The following is a 21,460-nucleotide window of genomic DNA, read 5'->3' on the forward strand; positions in this document are numbered from 1 at the left end:
AGGCAAGTAAGTTAAGAACAAATGATTACTTACAATGACGGCCTACCCGTCAAAATGATAAAATGGGAAGGGAGGTAGTGAGGTTATGAAATGTCAACAATGTACTGCGGGGCAGACAATCTGGGCATGCTGCCATCTTAATACTGCCAGTTCCAGGTCGAGCTCGCATGCCACTCCTGTCCTGGTGAACTGCGGTGCATAATCTCAAGCGGCAGACAGACCTGTTCTGTTCTGAGAACCTCCACAATTTCCTGGTACAGCCACTGGGGTTTGTCCACAGAAAGGTCTCCTACTATTTATTTCCACCCTCCACTTTTTTCCTGTAATGTGAGCACATTTGAACACAACCCCTACCCGCTGACTCTGTCTGGGCTGAGAATTCAGTGATTATAGCCAGCGGTCTGTTCCAGAGGATTGTAAACCTTGCAGACACATCAACAATACTCATAAAAACATGAAATAGCAAAAAACACAGAAGATTTTACAGAGCAGTACAGTACATATCTGAAAAAGACAGTTCAAAGTCATGAGGGATAGGGGTCAAATTTCATTTCAACACAAATACTCCTAGTTTAAAATTATCTAGCAATCAGAATTAAAATCCCTCTCACAGCTATACGCAACATTATCTACAATGGGATTTTTCCCTTTCCAAGTTTCCAGGAAGTATTTCCATCACAGTGAATAATCTATGCAGACTCAAACCAATGAAGCTAAGACCTGGCCAGGCCCTCTTGTTTGTGTCTGAAAGGGGGTGTCCAGTGGTATGTGCTGAGCCCAGGGGTGGTCTGGACTCTGGACCAATACCAGCCATGGGTTACGTCCCAAATGGCACCCTATTCCCTATACTGTGAACTACTTTGAGGTTTGACCAGAGCTGTATGGGCTCTGGTCAAAAGTAGTGCACTAAATAGGGAATATGGTGCCATTAGGGATACAGCCATGGCCTCCTTTACTAGGAGGATGATGGAGGCTTTTTTTTATTTTAAGTAAAAATACACAGCCTTCTTATCCATCCCGCTGAACCCCAGCCATAACGCCATTGATGTTCTCATTTTCTCTGAACCACCAGAGGATTTGTCCAATGAACTCCTCGTCTACCAATTACTGGACAAAATGACCAGTAAACACTATTTATCTGAGGTAAAAAACTTATCAGCTACGCCACCTTTGGATGCATGTCTGGATATGCGCAGCTAGTCAGTCTACTAGCTAAAAAAGTATTCTGGTTAAAGGTCTACAGACAATAGCAATTTTCTATTCTAGTAAGAGAAAGGGGATTCCTTCTGATATACAATGGGAGGCGTACATTGATTAGCACAGAGTAATTAGTACTTCAAAGTTATAAAGCTAATTCATGAGTTAATATGAGCTTTAATATACAGTGCATTCGGAAAGGATTCGGAAAGTATTCAGATCCCTTGACTTTTTCGACATTGTTACGTTATCCTCATCAATCTACATACATTACCCCATAATGTCAAACGAAACAGGTTTTTATCAATTTTTTGCACATTTATAACAGGTTCATCCTGTTTCCATTGACCGTCCTTGAGATGTTTCTAAAACTTGGAGTCCACCGGTGGTAAATTCAATTGATTGGACATGATTTGGAAAGGCACACATCTGTCTATATACTGTAAGGTCACACAGTTAACAGTGTATGTCAGAAGAAAAAACAAGTTATGAGGTCGAAGGAATTGTCCGTAGAGCTCAGAGACAGGATTGTGTCGATGCACAGATCTGGGGAAGGGTACCAAAAAATTTCTGCAGCATCGAAGGTCCCCAAGAACACAGTGGCCTCCCTCATTCTTAAATGGAAGAAGTTTGGAACCACCAATATTCTGCCTAGAGCTGGCCGCCTGGCCAAACTGAGCAATCAGGGTTCTGGTCAGGGAGGTGACCAATAACCCGATGGTCACTCTGACAGGGCTCCAAAGTTCCTCTGTGGAGATGGGAATCTCTTCCAGAAGGACAACCATCGCTGCAGCACTCTTCCAATCAGACCTTTATGGTAGAGTGGCCAGACTGGGACTGGGAGACTAGTCAGGATTGAGGGAAAGATGAACAGAGCAAAGTACAGAGAGATCCTTGATGAAAACCTGCTCCAGAGCACTCAGGACCTCAGAGTGGGGCGAAGGTTCACCATCCAACAGGACAACGACCTTAACCACACAGCCAAAACAATGCAGGAGTGGGATAGGTCTCTGAATGTCCTTGACTGGCCCAGCCAGAGCCTGGACTTGAACCCGATCAAACATCTCTGGAGTGACCTGGAAATAGCTGTGCAGTGACGCTCCCCATCCAACCTGACAGAGCTTGAGAGGATCCACAGAGAAGAATGGGAGAAACTCCCCAAATACAGGTGTGCCAAGCTTGCAGCGTCATACCCAAGAAGACTCTAGGCTGTAATAGCTGCCAAATGTGCTTCAACAATATACTGAGTAAAGGGTCTGAATGCTTATGTAAATGTGATATTTCAGTTTTTAGAAATGTGCAAAAATGTCTAAAAAGCTGTTTTTGCTTTGTCATTATGGGGTATTGTATGTAGGTTGATGAGAGGGATAAAACTATTTAATCAATTTTAGAATAAGGCTGTAACGTAACACAATGTGGAAAAAAAATCAAGGGATCTGAAAATTCTCCAAATGCACTGTATATGACATAATTGATAAGAATATAGCAGCGACTACATCTCAAATCCTCATGACATTTTCATATCAAGAAGCACTGACTTTTAATGAGCACTAAACAGTAAACTTTGTTTGTCACTTAGGTCTAAGTCATTCACAACATAAGTCCTAATATTCTCATATCTCATATCACATTGCAGGCCTGGTAAGATTTCAGAGGGCAGAGAGAGAGCATGTCCAACAGGGGCCGACCTCTCAATGCCTCTGGGGCCTAATAGTTTATGGCCCCTAATGACAGAGTAGGCCAATACATCAGGCCAGGCTGACTAGGCTCTGTCGTGGTAAGAAAGGAGGAATTTGATTTGTGGCTGGTTCACTGTTTGTTCTGACAGACACTGCTTCAGCTTGATGTGCTGCTAATGGGCAGGCATGCTGGGTTCAGGGTCCTGGGCTGGCTGGAGGTAGTGCACTGCACCACACACTGCTTCTTCATGTTTGTTTTCACCATCAGCCCATCATTTCAAAAATCACATTATGGGTTAGGCTTAATAAATTGACCATCGGTTGACTGTTCTGACAAGGTTTCTTATAGACGGGTTGGTTGTTTAGCAACAAAATTGGCGTGTGCGCAACAATGGGGCAAAAAACACAGGGTTGGCTTAGATTGTTGACAAGATATAAACTATATTTAGTCTCCAATGTTTATTGAAAACATAAATACATTTGCACAATGAGTACTTGTCTCTCAAATACATCATTACAGTTGTTGGTTAGTTGGCTAGCGAATTCTTGCCACATTAGCATAGACGTGACATCAGTCAAAACACCTCAAAACATTAGGGGTGTAACAGTTCACCAACCCCACGGTTGGGTACGTATTGTGGTTTTGGGGTCACGGTTGGGTTCGGTTTCGGTACAGCGGGAAAATTAAATGGCAAAAGTTAATGTAGTCATTTTTGTTTATTTAAGAAAATACAAAGTGTTGGTATTCCTGATGGTATTCCATGATCATATAATGCCTGATGAGAGCACAAATCAGGAATAACAACCTTTTGTATTTTCTTAAATGAAGATGCATGATTACTGAACAACACTAAAATAAAAGTGCAATACGCATGTGAAATCAATATAGAAACATGGCTCAGACATTGCTATGCTTTTTTACAAAGAGAAGATGCGCAATTGTGTGACGCTCATAAAGGGGGCGTGTCTGTAGCACATTACTTCTCATCTCCCACTCAGGAATAATGTGATGGGCTGCCACTAAGTACCTCTCTGTAAACCCTGAAGGTCCATCCATCTGTAGTAGCCTAAACGCAACACAGGGTGCATTGACAACTTCAGATTTAGTTTGCCTATATAGAGAGGGTACTACCCGTTTGCCGAAATGGGTGCTGAGAGGGCAAAGTTCGTAATGTGGATCGCGCACTTTTTTGCGTTTCCGTCTTGCTCCGGTGCTAGGAATACTGGGTTGATTCCGCCGTAAATGTGTCAACACGTTTGAGGTGTTGGCAGCTGCATAGACTATTCTCGTTGAGCAGTGGCTACATAGTACTGTTAACTCTCTGTCAATCACTGTTGTAATCTACTGGGAAGCCAAAATGTTCCCAAACTGGAAATTTAAACGATGGAGGATCCTCTTCGTTTGTCGACCCCACCACTTGCCATCGTACAGAAGCAGTTCCTAGCTGCGCATCACAAAAATAACAGTTTGAAATGTGCCAATTAAGATTCAAATTTTCATTACAACGTGCGCATAGGCAATAGTTGGACAGAACCGAGGTCCCATAACTGTACCGATACACCTCTACAAGACCTGGTATGAAAAACAAGATAAAACTAGCAGCTTCTTGTCATTGTTGCTTACCTTTATTTAACTGGGCAAGTCAGTTAAGAACAAATTCTTATTTTCAATGACGGCCTAGGAACAGTGGGTTAACTGCCTTGTTCAGGGGCAGAATGACAGATTTTAACCTTGTCAGCTCGGGGATTCGATCTTGCAACCTTTCGGTTACTAGTCCAACGCTCTAACATTCTAGGCTACCTGCCGCCCCGAATCACAACACACAGCCTTTTGCCCCATTGAAGCGTGTACATTGTTTTAGTGGTGTTGTCAGCTAACCGGTCTAACTACACTGAACAAAAATATAAAACACAACATGAAACAATTTCAAAGATTTTACTGAGTTAGAGTTCATATAAGGAAATCAGTTAATTTAAATTAATTAATTAGGCCCTAATCTATGGATTTCACGACAGGGAATATAGATATGCATCTGTTGGTCACAGACACCTTTAAAAAAAAAAAAAAAAAAGGTAGGGCGTGGATCAGAAAATCACAGTATCTGGTGTGACCAACATTTGCCTCATACAGCGCGACATCTCCTTCGCATAGAGTTGATTGTGGCTTGTAGAATGTTGTCCCACTCCTCCTTTAATGGCTGTGCGAAATTTCTGGATATTGGCAGAAACTGGAACACTGTTGATCCAGAGCATCCCAAACATGCTCAATGGGTGATACGTCTGGTGAGTATGCAGGCCATGGAAGAACTGGGACATTTTCAGCTTCCTGGAATTGTGTACAGATCCTTGCAACGTGGGCTGAGTATTATCATGCTGAAACATGAGGTGGTGACGGCGGCAGATGAATAGCACGACAATGGGCCTCAGGATCTCGTCACGGTATCTCTGTGCATTGAAATTGCCATCGATAAAATGCAATTGTGTTCTTTGTCCTAAGCTTTTTCCTTCCCATACCCTAAACCCACCGCAACCATGGGGCACTCTGTTCACAAAGCTGAAGTCAGCAAACCTGCTCGCCCACATACTGCCATACACGCTGCCATCTGCATAACTGGGATTCATCCGTAAAGAGCACACTTCTCCAGCGTGCCAGTGGCCATCGAAGGTGAGCAATTGCTCACTGAAGTTGGTTACGACTCAGAAATACAGTCAAGTCCCTGGTGAGGATGACAAGCACATATGAGTTTCCCTGAGACGGTTTTTGACAGTTTGTGCATAAATTCTTCAGTTGTGCAAACCCAGTTTTATCAGCTGTCTGCGTGGCTGGTCTCAGACGATCCCGCAGGTGAAGAAGCTGGATTTGGAGATCCTGAGCTGTTGTGGTTTCACGTGGTCTGCGATTGTGAGGCCCGCTGGACGTACTGCCAAACGTTGTAATATGACTTTGGAGGCGGCTTATGGTAGAGAAATTAACATTAAATTCTCTGGACAAAGCTCTGGTGGACATTTCTGCAGTCAGCATGCCAATTGCACGCTCCCTCAAAACTTGAGACATCTGTGGCATTGTGTTGTGTGACAAAACTGCACATTTTAGAGTGCCATTTTATTGTCCCCAGGTGAACCTGTGTAATGATCATGCTGTTTAATCAGCTTCTTTATATGCCACACCTGTTAGGTGGATGGATTATCTTGGCAAAGGAGAAGTGCTCACTAACAGAGATGTAAACAATGTTTGTGCACAATGTTAGAGAAATACGCTTTTGTGTGTATGGAAAATGTCTGGTATCTTTTATTTCCTGCTCATGAAACCAACACCTTACATGTTGCGTTTATATTTCTGTTTAGTATACGATTTTATGCTAAGCAGGCACTTCTTATTTAAAACAGCAGATTCCTTTCTAAACCAACATCCCAAACACAACATGGGTAATGTATATCCATGCCATCAATAGTTAAAGAAAATACATTTTAAGGGCATCATTGCTACTGGAACAACCTAACAGCACCTAACAGGTGTAGTAGTAAGCCACATCTGGCTGTTTTTAAAAGGAATGTGTGGGATTGGTTGGCCTGTATGTTCTGCTGCAGAATGATAATTGTGCTGAAGATTGCTTACTTGCTGGCCTTGCTGACAGAGACTACTTACTTGCAGTCGTGTATAGTGACTTGGGAGGCTGGTATTCCCAAAACGGCACAGCTGTCTAGAAGCTCTTCGCGACGCTGGAACCCTTGATTGTAGTAATTGCCTAAATGATTATTTGGCGAAAAGTAATTACTTTATATGTTGTCATGTAAAGGAATTGCCACATGGCTATAAAACATAAAGAAGTAATTAACACTTCGTTTTATAACTATTACAATACTTGGCTCTAGTAAGCCGTGTCTCTTTTCTTGTGTCAAGCATGAATTAAATAATAGTGCTGAACAAACCATTGTTTTTGAACAAATGATCAGAATAGAAATTGGGAGACCTAGCTATACAGACAAGTTGGTGCTGCAGCGTATTGCTATTTTCCTAGACGACTAAACTCAACTCCACAATGTCGTGTGTAATTGCGGGCTATTCTTTGGGTGATGAAATCAGTATTGTTTTAATAAATATAACTTATGTGACGTCGGAGTTCCAGTCCGCCCACAACAGTCGCAGCTCCTCCATCGTAAATATGTTAGTTTAATCGGCTACTATTTTCCATGGAAAATTATGTAAAACTAGCCCTGGTTGTAGGACGGAATACATAGGCTACGCAAATGACCAATGAAAAGCAAAATCTGTTATTCATTGTAAACCCACCTTGAGATAAACACAATAAATGAACAGAGGCATTTAGTTCCACGAGTCTCAAAATTGCTGGTGCAAAGAACATGCATTCATCATCTGGATGAGCCGTTAAAAAGAGTGCTCGAACATCGCCAGTTAAATCGCTTGTTTGAGACGATTTGATTTGTTTGTCTCTACATAACATAAATCGCAACAAATGTTTACGTGACTTTGCTGAATTCTGCCGATAGTAAATGCATTGTATCCAAAAGAAGTAGGACACAATTGCTCCAAAAAGTGTAAGTAAAATATACATTTTTTTAAATTTATTTTACCGTTGTTATAAACATTCCGTATTTTCACAAAGTTTCCTGTATCAAAGGTTCCGCTACAAAAGTAACATATTTTGCTGTATTTCCTGTTTCTGGAACGTCACATTTTAATACCCTGACCATATATCATATCTATCTACAAAAAACTCACAGAAAATTGCCGTAAATAAACGAATATCCATTTGATATGAAATTCAGAAATGTTCTAATGATAACGTTAAATAGGCATCTGAAAGTTTCCCCTTTTCTGTTGTAAGCATTTCTGTTGGATGCATCCGTTTGTTGACAACTCCGTTAAAGGTGCATGTAAGGTAACGTGAAACAACCAACCGATAATGTATCTTATTCAAATCATGTTTTTTGTTTTATCTAAACTGTGGACACATTATTACTTGTATTTTGGGGGTTAAACAAGCAGTTTTTGTCTCAGGAGGGAGCCACGATGGAACTTTGGTTCGCCTGTGGGGATGGTTTGAACGTTACACAACATTATCCTCCTTGGTATAATAAAAATAAATACTTTGAAAAAAATCACGTAGTTTGGAAAACGATGATTTGAATGCTAATCACTATTTTAAAATATCTTTAACACACACAAAAAATATGCTTCATGAAAGTCCTGTATTTTTTTAAATGTAAGAATTTACACAATCCTGCCAGGACATCGATACTAGACAAATCAAATGTGGTGCAGCCAAACTCTGTGGTGCAGCCTTCTGTCTACAACACTCTTCCACAGTCTGTCAACAGCGGATTTACAAGCATCTGCCCTATAAGACCCCATTTCACTTCTTACAGGGTATTTTTCCGAATGTGAGGTGAGTACCTATCTCTTTATATGTGCACAGAAGTTACATGTTTTGAAAATATAGCAGAACTTTGGGTTACGCTTAGCTGCCACTTTAGCGTACTGTACTAGAGGGTGCGAATTACCCTTTGCAAGATGGCGGCTTGGTTGAGAATTCATAGGTGAAATATTGTAGCCAACAACATAATGTCGTTTTACGGTATGTGATGTTTTTATGTACTTCATAACGGGTTCAAGTATGCTGCATTTACATATTTATGCCAAATGAAGGCTACCGTTAATTCGTTCATTTCAACTAAAATGAAACGCACATATCCTTAAATTCAGCAACAAGCTATCGATATTGCAAGCTAGCTAGCATGTAAGCTAACAAGGCAAAAAGCACCAGGCAGAGACGAAGCATTAGACTGCAGCGAGCATTTCCTATGCCAAGTTGCTACTAATGTTTGCAGCTGTAATCTTGTGTTGAATATTAACTAGATCATTCGTTTTAGACAATCTTAGTTAATAATTGATTTTCAGAGATGATGTAAAGGTTATACTTCTAGCTAGTAACGTAAACGTTATGCGCAAACTAGCTAGCTAGGCAGTCATGCCATGTAAGTTAGCTCGCTAACATGATTACAAACTAGCTAGTTATTGTAAACATCTGTATAACCAGCATCACCAACAAACCCAAAAGTAACTATTTGAATCTTTCACGGAGACACCATGTTTAGTCAATACATTGCTCTAATATCATATTCAGAGTGGTTTGTTGCAATCAGTACTTGTTATTTATTCAGCCTGAACAATACGTTTTTTTCCTTGCAACTACAATTCAACATCTGGTCCTGTCTGTCAACAAACTGGTACTAAACGATAATAAGAGTCGTATTAGATATTATGTTCTGTATTGATGAGCGACTCAGTATTGAATAGAATGTGAACCAAGTCCTCTAAAGTCAGCTGGCCTAAAGATGCAGACTCAGATCATCCAGTTTATTTATGAAGTGCACACGTGACCTGTTTCGTCTCCTATAATATGTCCTCATTGGTTGTCAGTTTTACTATTTTATCGATCGTTACATTTTATGTAAAAAATGATAGCAATGAGGGAAGTGGAAGAGACTCATTCAATATTCTTATTGGTGGTTGTGATGTTACATTGCCTTAGGTTTTATCTGTTGCTAAATTCTTGGCAGGAAGATGGCATAGCCTGATGGAAGATAATTATTGTGCCATCCTTGTGGGCATGTAGAACAAGCATCAAAAACTCACTGAGGAAGCTGCCACCTTGTGCATGCCGCTAGTGCATTTTGTTTTCTGTAGCCTATATCCAAGTTGTATCAGAGATGGTTCACAATCATGAGAGGGGTGGATTTGAGGCTCCCTGTTTCATCATAATCTACGTAGTGTGTCATTTCAAGTATGAATTCAGTGTTTAAGCAGGATATTTTATGCCAATTTATTGTTTATGCATTTGAAGGAAAAGCTCAAAGGCAACTGCAGCTTTGGAGAGCAACTGTGGCGATTTGGTTCCCTTCAAGAATCACCTTTTTTGGGGGGGAGGAAGTAGCATGACATTAGAGATGCACAGCAGTTCAGGATTTGTCTGACAGATTAATCCTGACAACAAAATGTGCCTTGTCATTCTTGTCTTCGCCATGTCTGTCTGGATGACACCTGTGTAACAGATGTTTTTGACAAATCCTAGATTTCAGAGGACAGGGTGTGCATCAGATAAACATTCAGACTTTCCCTCTCAAACTGAATCTGTACAGGCTGCCATCTGCATTAGTGTAACTCTGAAAAGGAAGATGGGGACCTTCGGTGTAAGCAGTTTTTCTAAATTACACTACCGTTCAAAAGTTTGGGGTCACTTAGAAATGTCCTTGTTTTTTAAAGAAAAGCACGTTTGTCGATTTAAATAACATCAAATTGATCAGAAATACAGTGTAGACATTGTTAATGTTCTAAATGACTATTGTAGCTGTAAATGGCAGATTTTTTTAATGGAATATCTACATAGGCGTTCAGAGGCCCATTATCAGCAACCATCACTCCTGTGTTCCAATGGCACGTTGTGTTAGCTAATCCAAGTTTCTCATTTTAAAAGGCTAATTGATCATTAGACAACCCCTTTGCAATTATGTTAGCACAGCTGAAAACTGTTGTGCTGATTAAAGAAGCAATAAAACTGGCCTTCTTTAGACAAATTGAGTATTTGGAGCATCAGTATTTGTGGGTTCGATAACAGGCACAAAATGTCCAGAAACAAATAACTTTATTCTGAAACTCGTCAACCTATTCTTGTTCTGAGAAATGAAGGCTATTCCAGAAACTGAAGCTCTCGTACAATGCTGTGTACTACTCCCTTCACAGAACAGTGCAAACTGCCTCTAACCAGAATAGAAAGAGGAGTGGGAGGCCCCGGTGCACAACTGAGCAAGTACATTAGTGTCTAGTTTGAGAAACAGACACCTCGCATGGCCTCAACTGGCAGCTTCATTAAATAGTACCCGCAAAACACCAGTCTCAACAGTAAAGGGGCGACTCCGGGATGCTGGCCTGTCCAGTGTCTGTTCTTTTGCCCATTAACCTCTATGGGCTAGGTGGGACGCTTGCGTCCCACCTACTCAACAGCCAGTTGAATCCTGTGGCGCGTTATTCAAATACCTTAGATATGATATTACTTCAATTTTTCAAAAATATGACTATTTTACACCATTTTAAAGATAAGACTCTCGTTAATCTAACCACACTGTCCGATTTCAAAAAGGCTTTAGAACGAAAGCAAAACATTAGATTATGTCAGCAGAGTACCCAGCCAGAAATAATCAGACACCCATTTTTCAAGCTAGCATATAATGTCACATAAACCCAAACCACAGCTAAATGTAGCACTAACCTTTGATGATCTTCATCAGATGACAACCCTAGGACATTATGTTATACAATACATGCATGTTTTGTTCAATCAAGTTCATATTTATACCAAAAACCAGCTTTTTACATTAGCATGTGACTAGCATTCCCACCGAACACTGCCGGTGAATTTACTAAATTACTCACGATAAACGTTCACAAAAAGCATAACAATTATTTTAAGAATTATAGATACAGAACTCGTCTATGCACTCGATATGTCCGATTTTAAAATAGCTTTTCGGTGAAAGCACATTTTGCAATATTCTCAGTAGACAGCTAGCCCTGTGATGCCGGGCTATTTAGACACCCAGCAAGTTTAGCACTCATCAAAGTCAGATTTACTATAAGAAAAATGTTATTACCTTTGTTGTCTTCGTCAGAATGCACTCCCAGGACTTCTACTTCAATAACAAATGTTGGTTTGGTCCAAAATAATCCATCGTTATATCCAAACAGCGGCGTTTTGTTAGTGCGTTCTAGACACTAGGGTGGCGAGCATGGCGCAATTCATGACAAAAGAATTCTAAATATTCCATTACCGTACTTCGATGCATGTCAACCGCTGTTTAAAATCAATTTTTATGCCGTTTTTCTCATAAAAAAGCCATAATATTCCGACCGGGAATCTTCTTTTAGGTAAACAGACAAAGGAAAAGAAAGCATTCGGTCGAAGCGGGCACGCGCCTAAGCCCATAGTACTCTGAGTGGCCACTTGCCAAAAGTGATAATGTGTTTCAGCCAGAGCCTGCCTCGATATCGTTCAACTTTTTTCCGGGCTCTGAGACCCTATGGAAGCCGTAGGAAGTGTCACGTTATTGCACAGATCCTGAGTCTTCAATAAAAAGAGCCAAGATGAAACACTACTTCTCAGACAGGCCACTTCCTGCTTGAAATCTTCTCAGGTTTTGGCCTGCCATAGGAGTTCTGTTATACTCACAGACACCATTCAAACAGTTTTAGAAACTTTAGGGTGTTTTCTATCCAAAGCCAATAATTATATGCATATTCTAGTTACTGGGCAGGAGTACTAACCAGATTAAATCGGGTACGTTTTTTATCCAGCCGTGTCAATACTGCCCCCTAGCCCTAACAGGTTTTAACAATGTCTACACTGTATTTCAGATAAATTTTATGTTATTTTAATGGACAAGGACATTAGCTTTTCTTTTAAAACCAAGGACATTTCTAACTGACCCCAAACTTTTGAACGGTAGTGTACATTAAAACATTGCAGTTCAAAATGTTTTGTTTGTAGTGTGCTCTTTTTATTGGACGAGGAAGTTTGCCCTCCACAATGAGGTTTGCTCCAGAGAGCCCCTCTGTTAATACTTACGTTGGGCTCGACCCTTGCAGCAGCCTCCTACAAAACTGCTACCCGCCCTTCCAGACAGATATAGGCCATTGATGGATGCTTGTCTATGCCAGTGATTGTCAACCTGTGGTCCACAGGGGTACTGCAGGTGGTCAGTGAAATTTTTGTTCGCATTTTCTTTCTTCTCACAATAATGTAAGTTGGCAGTATTACTGGTATTGTAATACATTTGACATAAGTGCATATTGTTTATAATATTAATAATAAGCCTTTAAAGGCCCACCTCAGAAGTTGCCACACCTATTCCAAGTAATTCCTGTCCTGAAGTGGAAATTATTGTTTAGGTTACAAATTGAAGATTGACGCAGGCTGCTAATACCTATTCAGAAATTGGGTGTGGGAACGTTGTGATTTCCACATGTAGCAGAGAAACACATAGGGCACTGACTGCCAGCTGCCAGTGTAACTAGCTAGCATGCTAACCTTAGCTAGCTAATGAAAGTGCTGACCCCAATTAATCGATTGTTTGTCCGACAGGCTATTGGTTGACCAAGTTTTACTTGTTTTTGTAGAGCAGTAGCAAATCTTTTTAATGGCACACAAGACACCTATTTTATTCGCTCCTATCTCAGTGAACTAATCCATTGCGGATGCGGCGGGGATGGCACAGTCCAAGAAAAGGGAGTGTGGTTAAGCTCGCATCTGCTACAAGACCATGGTGCTTGCCTACGGAGCTGTGAGGGGAACGGCACCTCCGTACCTTCAGGCTCTGATCAGTCCCTACACCCAAAGAAGGGCACTGTGTTCATCCACCTCTGGCCTGCTCGCCTCCCTACCTCTGCGGAAGCACAGTTCCCGCTCAGCCCAGTCAAAACTGTTTGCTGCTCTGGCACCCCAATGGTGGAACAAGCTCCCTCACGACGCCAGGACAGCGGAGTCAATCACCACCTTCCGGAGGCACCTGAAACCCTACCTCTTTAAGGAATACCTGGGATAGGATTAAGTAATCCTTCTGGTAGCATTGCCTTTAAATTGTTGGGTCAAATGTTTCGGGTAGCCTTCCACAAGCTTCCCACAATAAGTTGGGTGAATTTTGGCCCATTGAGCTGGTGTAACTGAGTCAAGTTTGTAGGCCTCCTTTCTTGCACACGCTTTTTCAGTTCTGCCCACACATTTTCTATAGGATTGTGGTCAGGGCTTTGTGATGGCCACTCCAATACCTTGACTTTGTTGACCTTAAGCCATTTTGCAGCAACTTTGGAAGTATGCTTGGGGTCATTGTCCATTTGGAAGACCCATTTGTGACCAAGCTATAACTTCCTGATTGATGTCTTGATGTTGCTTCAATATATCCACATCATTTCCCTCTCTCATGATGCCATCTATTTTGTGAAGTGCACCAGTCCCTCCTGCAGCAAAGCACCCCCACAACATGATGCTGCCACCCCCGTGCTTCACGGTTGGGATGGTGTTCTTCGGCTTGCAAGCCTCCCCCTTTTTACTCCAAACATAACGATGGTCATTATGGCCAAACAGTTCTATTTTAGTTTCATCAGACCAGAGGACATTTCTCCAAAAAGTATGATCTTTGTCCCCATGTGCAGTTGCAAACCGTAGTCTGGCTTTTTTTATGGTGGTTTTGGAGCAGTGGCTTCTTCCTTGCTGAGCGGCCTTTCAGGTTATGTCGATTATAGGACTCGTTTTACTGTGGATATAGATACTTTTGTACCTGTTTCCTCCAGCATCTTCACAAGGTCCTTTGCTGTTGTTCTGGGATTGATTTGCACTTTTCGCACCAAAGTACGTTCATCTCTGTGAGACAGAACGCCTCCTTCCTGAGCGGTATGACGGCTGCGTGGTCCCACGGTGTTTATGCTTGCGTACTATTGTTTGTACAGATGAATGTGGTACCTTCAGGCATTTGGAAATTGCTCTCAAGGATGATCCAGACTTGTGGAGGTCTACAATTTTCTTTCTTTGAGGTCTTGGCTGATTTCTTTTGATTTTCCCATGAAGTCAAGCAAAGAGGCACTGAGTTTGAAGGTAGGCCTTGAAATACATCCACAGGTACACCTCCAATTGACTCAAATGATGTCAATTAGCCTATCAGAAGCTTCTAAAGCCATGACATCATTTTCTGGAATTTTCCAAGCTCTTTAAAGGCACAGTCAACTTAGTGTATGTTAACTTCTGACCCACTGGAATTGTGATTAAGTGAAATAATCTGTCTTTAAACAATTGATGGAAAAATGACTTGTCATGTACAAAGTAGATGTCCTAACCGACTTGCCAAAACTATAGTTCGTTAACAAGAAGTCTGTGGAGTGGTTGAAAAACGAGTTTTAATGATTCCAACCTAAGTGTATGTAACCTTCCGACTTCAACTGAAGTACATTTGCTGTTAATTCCTATAATTTCTAATCTACAATGTTTGTTTGTAATTTCTGTTAATATATTCAATATTATTTATTATTATTAGTCGTTTACCATTCTCATTGTCAGACTGGACACTACTTGCAGAGTGCACAACCTATGCTTCACTTGTGTGAAACAAGTTTTTGTTTATTTCATTGCCTTTTTGTGTTTTTTCAATTTAGTCCTTGTCTTTTTGTTTGGAATGCTCCTGTCAATGTTGAGTAAGGACACACCTGATTTACTCATAGAAGTAGGCCTGTAGGCTACCTGGCCTGAGCGCAAATGTAGGCATATAAATGTGCACATTTGGGGATCTGATTGGCTTAATGCACAACCACTATTGAGCTGTGGAGCTTCTCAAAGTAATGTTTTCTTCTCCTCAAACAGCAAGCAAACTAAGTCTGTTTTTACATCCATTGAGAATGACAATAGTTCCTTAATGTATTTGAAAAATCTTTCCAGCTCTCCCAATTTTGATAACCACTCAGCGTGAAAGGGAAAAACGTCATGCTTTGATCCAGTGGAAACTTCATAAAATAGGCCTACCTGATTACTTGTTATCCCTTGTGCAAATAGCCTACAGCTGTGTCTGTTCCGAGCTCACTGGCGCAGGAAACTCTGATGGCCCAGAATATTTTGTAAGTTGTTGGAAGTTTGCTAACACCAGCTTCAGGCTGGACCCAAGTTAATATTTGTTACAAGTTTGTTGCAGACAGGCCATGCATAGCCAATGTGATTTATAGGATATCTATTTTTATCAGGATATTTTCTACCTGCAGGATGCAATGTTTAGATTTGTTGGCTTTATGTATGTAATTTTTACATAGTTGGCAATAGAAGTTACTTTTTAGGTTTGTAGAATTTTGATTAACAACATGACAATGATTTTGTGTCACAAAGACGTTATAAATGAAATGAAAATGTGCGTATGAAAACCATAACTTACACTCAGATTGGTAGAAATGGTAAGATAAATTGCATTCCACATGCCTTAATCGACATCTAAAATGCAATCGTATCACGCAATTCTACCGTTTTTTATTTTTAGACTAGCACAAAAATAAGTGAAACTTGAGAAATTATCCAATGGACGATGACATTTTGCTGGGAAAAAAAAGTGGAGGCGCAAAAACATAAGTTTGCACCACTTTTAATTTTCACCATGGCTAAGCCAGCCATTGAGCCAGAGACAGAAGAAGGTCAATGAACTAAGTAGACCAGCCCCAGCTGCTATTGCATTAGTGTCTATGGGAGAGCCACCCCGTTAAGTAGACCGGAACCAACAAATTATTTTCAACGGTAAATGGTCTGAGTGAACTATCGTAATTTATACACCATCTTTGCTGTATCCAAAGATGATCTATTATTTTGCTCAGCACAGTCACAACTAGCAAACTTTGCAGGTGTTTATGAATAATAAACAATGCCATGCTGGTGGGTGGTACGGTACCATTCAAATAAAACCTAGTCCTGAAACAAAAAAACATAGGCTAAAAGTAATTTACATGCCATTGCATAGGTAAAGGCTGGCATTGGCACAAATTTGCATGAGACAAAGTTTTGTTTTGTTATTTCAACCCCAAATATATCATACTTTTACTAAAATGATGACTTATTGATATGAATGAGGGAAGTGGAAGAGACTCATTCAGTATTTTTTTATGGTGGTTGTGATTAGAGGTCGACCGATTTTTATGATTTTTCAACGCCGGTACCGATTATTGGAGGACCAAAAAAGGCCGATACAGATTAAATCGGCCAAATTTTATTTGTCATAATGACAATTACAACAATACTGAATTAACTTATTTTAAGTTAATATAATACATCAATAAAATCAATTTAGCCTCAAATAAATAATGAAACATGTTTAATTTGGTTTAAATAATGCAAAAACAAAGGTGTTGGAGAAGAAAGTAAAAGTGCAATATGTGCCATGTAAAAAAGCTAACGTTTAAGTTCCTTGCTCAGAACATATGAAAGCTGGTGGTTCTTTTTAACATGAGTCTTCAATATTCCCAGGTAAGAAGTTTTAGGTTGTAGGAATTATAGGACTATTTCTCTCTATTCTATTTGTATTTCATATACCTTTGACAATTGGATGTTCTTATTAGAGGGCGACCGATTAATCGGAATGGGCGATTTTAATTAGGGCCGATTTCAAGTTTTCATAACAATCGGTATTTTTGGCCACCGATTTGCCGAATATTAGTATTTTTTATACATAATATTTTTTAACTAGGCAAGTCAGTTAAGAACTCATTCTTATTTTCAATGACGGCCTAGGAACAGTGGGTTAACTGCCTTGTTCAGGGGCAGAACGACAGATTTTTACCTTGTCAGCTTGGGGATTCAATCTCGCAACCTTCCGGTTAACTAGTCCAACGCTCTAACCACCTGCTTTACATTGCACTCCACGAGGAGCCTGCCTGTTACGCGAATGCAGTAAGAAGCCAAGGTAAGTTGCTAGCTAGCATTAAACTTATTTTATAAAAAACAATCAATCCATCATAATCACTAGTTAACTACACATGGTTGATGATATTACTAGTTTATCTAGCCTGTCATGCGTTGCATATAATCGATGCGGTGCGCATTCGCGAAAAAGGACTGTCGTTGCTCCAACGTGTACCTAACCATAAACATCAATGTCTTTCTTAAAATTAATACACAAGTATATATTTTTAAACCTGCATATTTAGTTAATATTGCCTGCTAACATGAATTTCTTATAACTAGGGAAAATGTGTCACCTCTGCAACAGAGTCAGGGTATAAGCAACAGCCAACTTCGCCAAACGGGGGATGATTTAACAAAAGTGCATTTGCGAAAAAATCACAATCGTTGCACGACTGTACCAAACCATAAACAGCAATGCCTTTCTTAAAATCAATACACAGAACTATATATTTTTAACTTTAGTATTGTCAGTGTAACAGTATAGCTTCCGTCCCTCTCCTCACCCCTACCTGGGCACGAACCAGGAACACATCGACAACAGCCACCCTCGAAGCATCGTTACTCATCGCTCCACAAAAGCCACGGCCCTTGCAGAGCAAGGGGAACAACTACTCCAAGTCTCAGAGCGAGTGACGTTTGAAACACTATTAGCGCGCACCCCGCTAACTAGCTAGCCATTTCACATCGGTTACACCAGCCTAATCTCGGGAGTTGATAGACTTGAAGTCATAAACAGCTCAATGCTTGAAGCACAGCGAAGAGCTGCTGGCAAACACACGAAAGTGCTGTTTGAATGAATGCTTACGAACGTGCTGCTGCTTATCATCGCTCAGTCAGAATGCTCTATTAAATATCAAATCAGAGACTTAATTATAACATAAAAACACACAGAAATACGAACCTTTGGTCATTAATATGGTCGAATCCGGAAACTATCATTTCGAAAACAAAACGTTTTTTTCTTTCAGTGAAATACAGAACCGTTCCGTATTTTATCTAACGGGTGGCATACCTAAGTCTAAATATTGCTGTTACATTGTACAACCTTCAATGTTATGTCATAATTATGTACAATTCTGGCAAATTAATTACGGTCTTTGTTAGGAATAAATGGACTTCACACAGTTCGCAACGAGCCAGGCAGCCCAAACTGCTGCATATACCCTGACTGCTTGCACGGAACGCAAGAGAAGTGACACAATTTCCCTAGTTAAAAGAAATTCACATTAGCAGGCAATATTAACTAAATATGCAGGTTTCAAAATATATACTTGTGTATTGATTTTAAAGAAAGGCATTGATGTTTATGGTTAGGTACACATTGGTGCAACGACAGTGCTTTTTTCGCGAATGCGCTTGCTAAATCATCACCCGTTTGGCGAAGTAGGCAGTGATTCGATGAGAAATTAACAGGCACCGCATCAATTATATGCAACGCAGGACAAGCTAGATAAACTAGTAATATCATCAACCATGTGTAGTTAACTAGTGATTATGTTAAGATGGATTGTTTTTTTATAAGATAAGTTTAATGCTAGCTAGCAACTTACCTTGGCTTCTTGCTGCCCTCGCGTAACAGGTAGTCAGCCTGCCACGCAGGCTCCTTGTGGAGTGCAATGTAAGGCAGGTGGTTAGAGCGTTGGACTAGTAACCGGAAGGTTGCAAAAACGAATCCCCGAGCTGACAAGGTAAAAATCTGTCGTTCTGCCCCTGAACAAGGCAGTTAACCCACCGTTCCTAGGCCATCATTGAAAATAAGAATGTGTTCTTAACTGATCTGCCTAGTTAAATAAAGGTGTTAAAAAATAATAATAAAAAAAAATCGGCCACAATCGGTGTCCAAAAATACAGATGACCGATTGTTATGAAAACTTGAAATCGGCCATTCCGATTAATCGGTCGACCTCTATTTGTGATGTTGCATTGGGTAACATCTGGCCATCGTCTTTCTGCTTGAAAAGTGGATTTCTACTGGTGTTGGTGTTTTAATCTGTAACATTCCCTGATAAAAATTTACTCTCAATTTGACTGTCAAGATATTTTATGTTCAAAAAATCTGCGACTCTGGTGGTCCTCACGCTTTTGACATGATTTGGTGGTCCTCGGAATGGAAAAGGTTGGAACCGCTGATCTATGCTGCATACTACATTTACATTTGAGTCATTTAGCAGACGCTCTTATCCAGAGCGACTTACAGTATTGAATACATACATTTCTGGCAGACAGTATATACAGTCAGGTCCAAAATAATTTGCACCCTTGATAAAGATGAGCAAAATAGACTTTATTTTAAACTGAGCTATATTGTATGCCAATTTAAAATGTGTGTATTTTATACTAGGCTAATACAATTTCTCAGAGGAATAGATTTCGTTTAACACGTTTTTTGTTTGTCTCAAAGATGGGGGGTCAAAATGATTGGCACCCCTGTTTTCAAGACCTCACCTTGCTAGTGAGCCTTTTTTCTTAAATGTTTTATGAGATTGTAGAACACATTGGGAGGGTGTTAGACCATCCTTCCATACAGAATCTATCCAGATCCTTGATATCAATGTAGAAAATAGTAAAAGTAAAGAAACCCTAGAATGAGTAGGTGTGTCCAAACCTTTGACTGGTACTCTACATCGGTCCATTATCTATTCTACATACTTTATGGTTTTAGTTGTTTTAAGTTTTTACACTGACAACGTTTTATAACAGAAATACCTTATTGATATAAGTTGAGACCCTTTGCTATGGGACTCGAAATTGAGCTCCGGTGCATCCTGTTTCCATTGATCGTCTTTGAGATGTTTCTACAACTTGGAGTCCATGTAGTAAATTCAATTGATTGGACATGATTTGGAAAGGCACACACCTGTCTATATAAGGTCCCACAGTTGACCGTAGATATCAGATCAAAAACCAAGCCATGAGGTTGAAGGAATTATCCGTAGAGCTCCGAGACTGGATTGTGCTGAGGCAAAAGTATGTGTGGATGGGTAACAAAACATTTATGTAGCATTGAATGTACCCAAGAACTCAGTGGCTTCCGTCATTCTTAAATGGAAGAAGTTTGGTACCACCAAGACTCTTCCTAGAGCTGGCCGCCCGGCCAAACTGAGCAGTCGGGGGAGAAGGGCCTTGGTCAGGGACGTAACCTAGAACACGACGGTCACTCTGACAGAGGCCTTTTATGGTAGAGTGGCCAGACGGAAGCCCCTCATCGGTAAAAGGCACATGACAGCCCTCTTGGAGTTTGCCAAAAGGCACCTAAAGACTCTCTGACCATGAGAAACAAGATTCTCTGGTCTGATGAAAACAAGATTGAACTCTTTGGCCTGAATGCCAAGCATCACTTCTGGAGGAAACCTGGCACTTTCCCTACGGTGAAGCATGGTGGTGGCAGAATCATGTTGTGGGGATGTTTTTCAGCAGCAGGGACTGGGAGACTAGTCACGATCGAGGCAAAGATGAATAGAGCAAGGAACAGGGATCATTGATGAAAACCTGCACCAGGGCTCTCGGGGCCTCACTGGGGCGATGGTTCACCTTCCAACAGGAGAACCACCTTAAGCACACAGTCAAGACCACACAGGATTGGCTTCGGGACATGTCTCTGAATGTCCTTGAGTGGCCCAGCCAGAGCCTGGACTTAAACCTGATCAAACATCTCTTGAGACCTGAAAATAGCTGTGCAGCAACACTCCCCATCCAAGCTGACATAGCTTGAGAGGATCCGCAGAGAAGAAAGGGAGAAACTCCCCAAATACAGGTGTGTCGAGCTTGTAGTGTCATACCCAAGAAGATTCGTGGCTGTAATTGCTGCTTGGGCCATCGGGTTCTTGGTCATGGCCCTGACCAAGGCCCTTCTCCGATTGCTCAGTTTGGCCGGGCGGCCAGCTCTAGGAAGAGACTTGGAGGTTCCAGACTTTGTTGTTACCCTTCCCCAGATCTGTGCCTTCGACACAATCCTGTCTCAGTGCTCTACGGACAATTCCTTTAACATCATGGCATGGTTTTTGCCATGATGTGGGACCTTTAAAATAGAAAGGTGTGTGTGTGTGCCTTTCCAAATCATGTCCAATTAAACTTGTAAAAGGTGGATTC

At 40.8% G+C, this 21,460-nt stretch overlaps 2 protein-coding genes across 7 annotated transcripts in view; one reads left to right on the forward strand and one right to left on the reverse strand.

The window, feature by feature from the left end:
• pigl (phosphatidylinositol glycan anchor biosynthesis, class L) overlaps positions 1-7,478 on the reverse strand; it is a gene marked incomplete in the record, with an annotated part of 25,000 nt that extends 17,522 nt beyond the window's left edge. The window contains 3 exon segments of the mRNA NM_001141097.1: positions 6,523-6,622; positions 7,168-7,449; positions 7,452-7,478. Coding sequence (NP_001134569.1) covers positions 6,523-6,622; positions 7,168-7,449 — 382 coding nt within the window.
• Positions 7,298-21,460, forward strand: part of ncor1 (nuclear receptor corepressor 1) — a 121,982-nt gene continuing 107,819 nt past the window's right edge. For 4 of the 6 annotated variants that reach the window (XM_014137923.3, XM_082960354.1, XM_014137925.3 and 1 more), the window contains exon 1: positions 8,127-8,284. The gene's annotated coding sequence lies outside the window, so the exon portion shown is untranslated. Of the gene's footprint in view, positions 7,434-8,126; positions 8,285-8,393; positions 8,474-21,460 lie in introns of those variants that run through there. The other 2 variants (XM_082960352.1, XM_082960353.1) reach the window with 2 other exon arrangements.

Source organism: Salmo salar, chromosome 13 (assembly GCF_965601325.2).
Source record: "Salmo salar chromosome 13, fSalSal1, whole genome shotgun sequence".
Taxonomy (NCBI): Eukaryota; Metazoa; Chordata; class Actinopteri; order Salmoniformes; family Salmonidae; genus Salmo; species Salmo salar.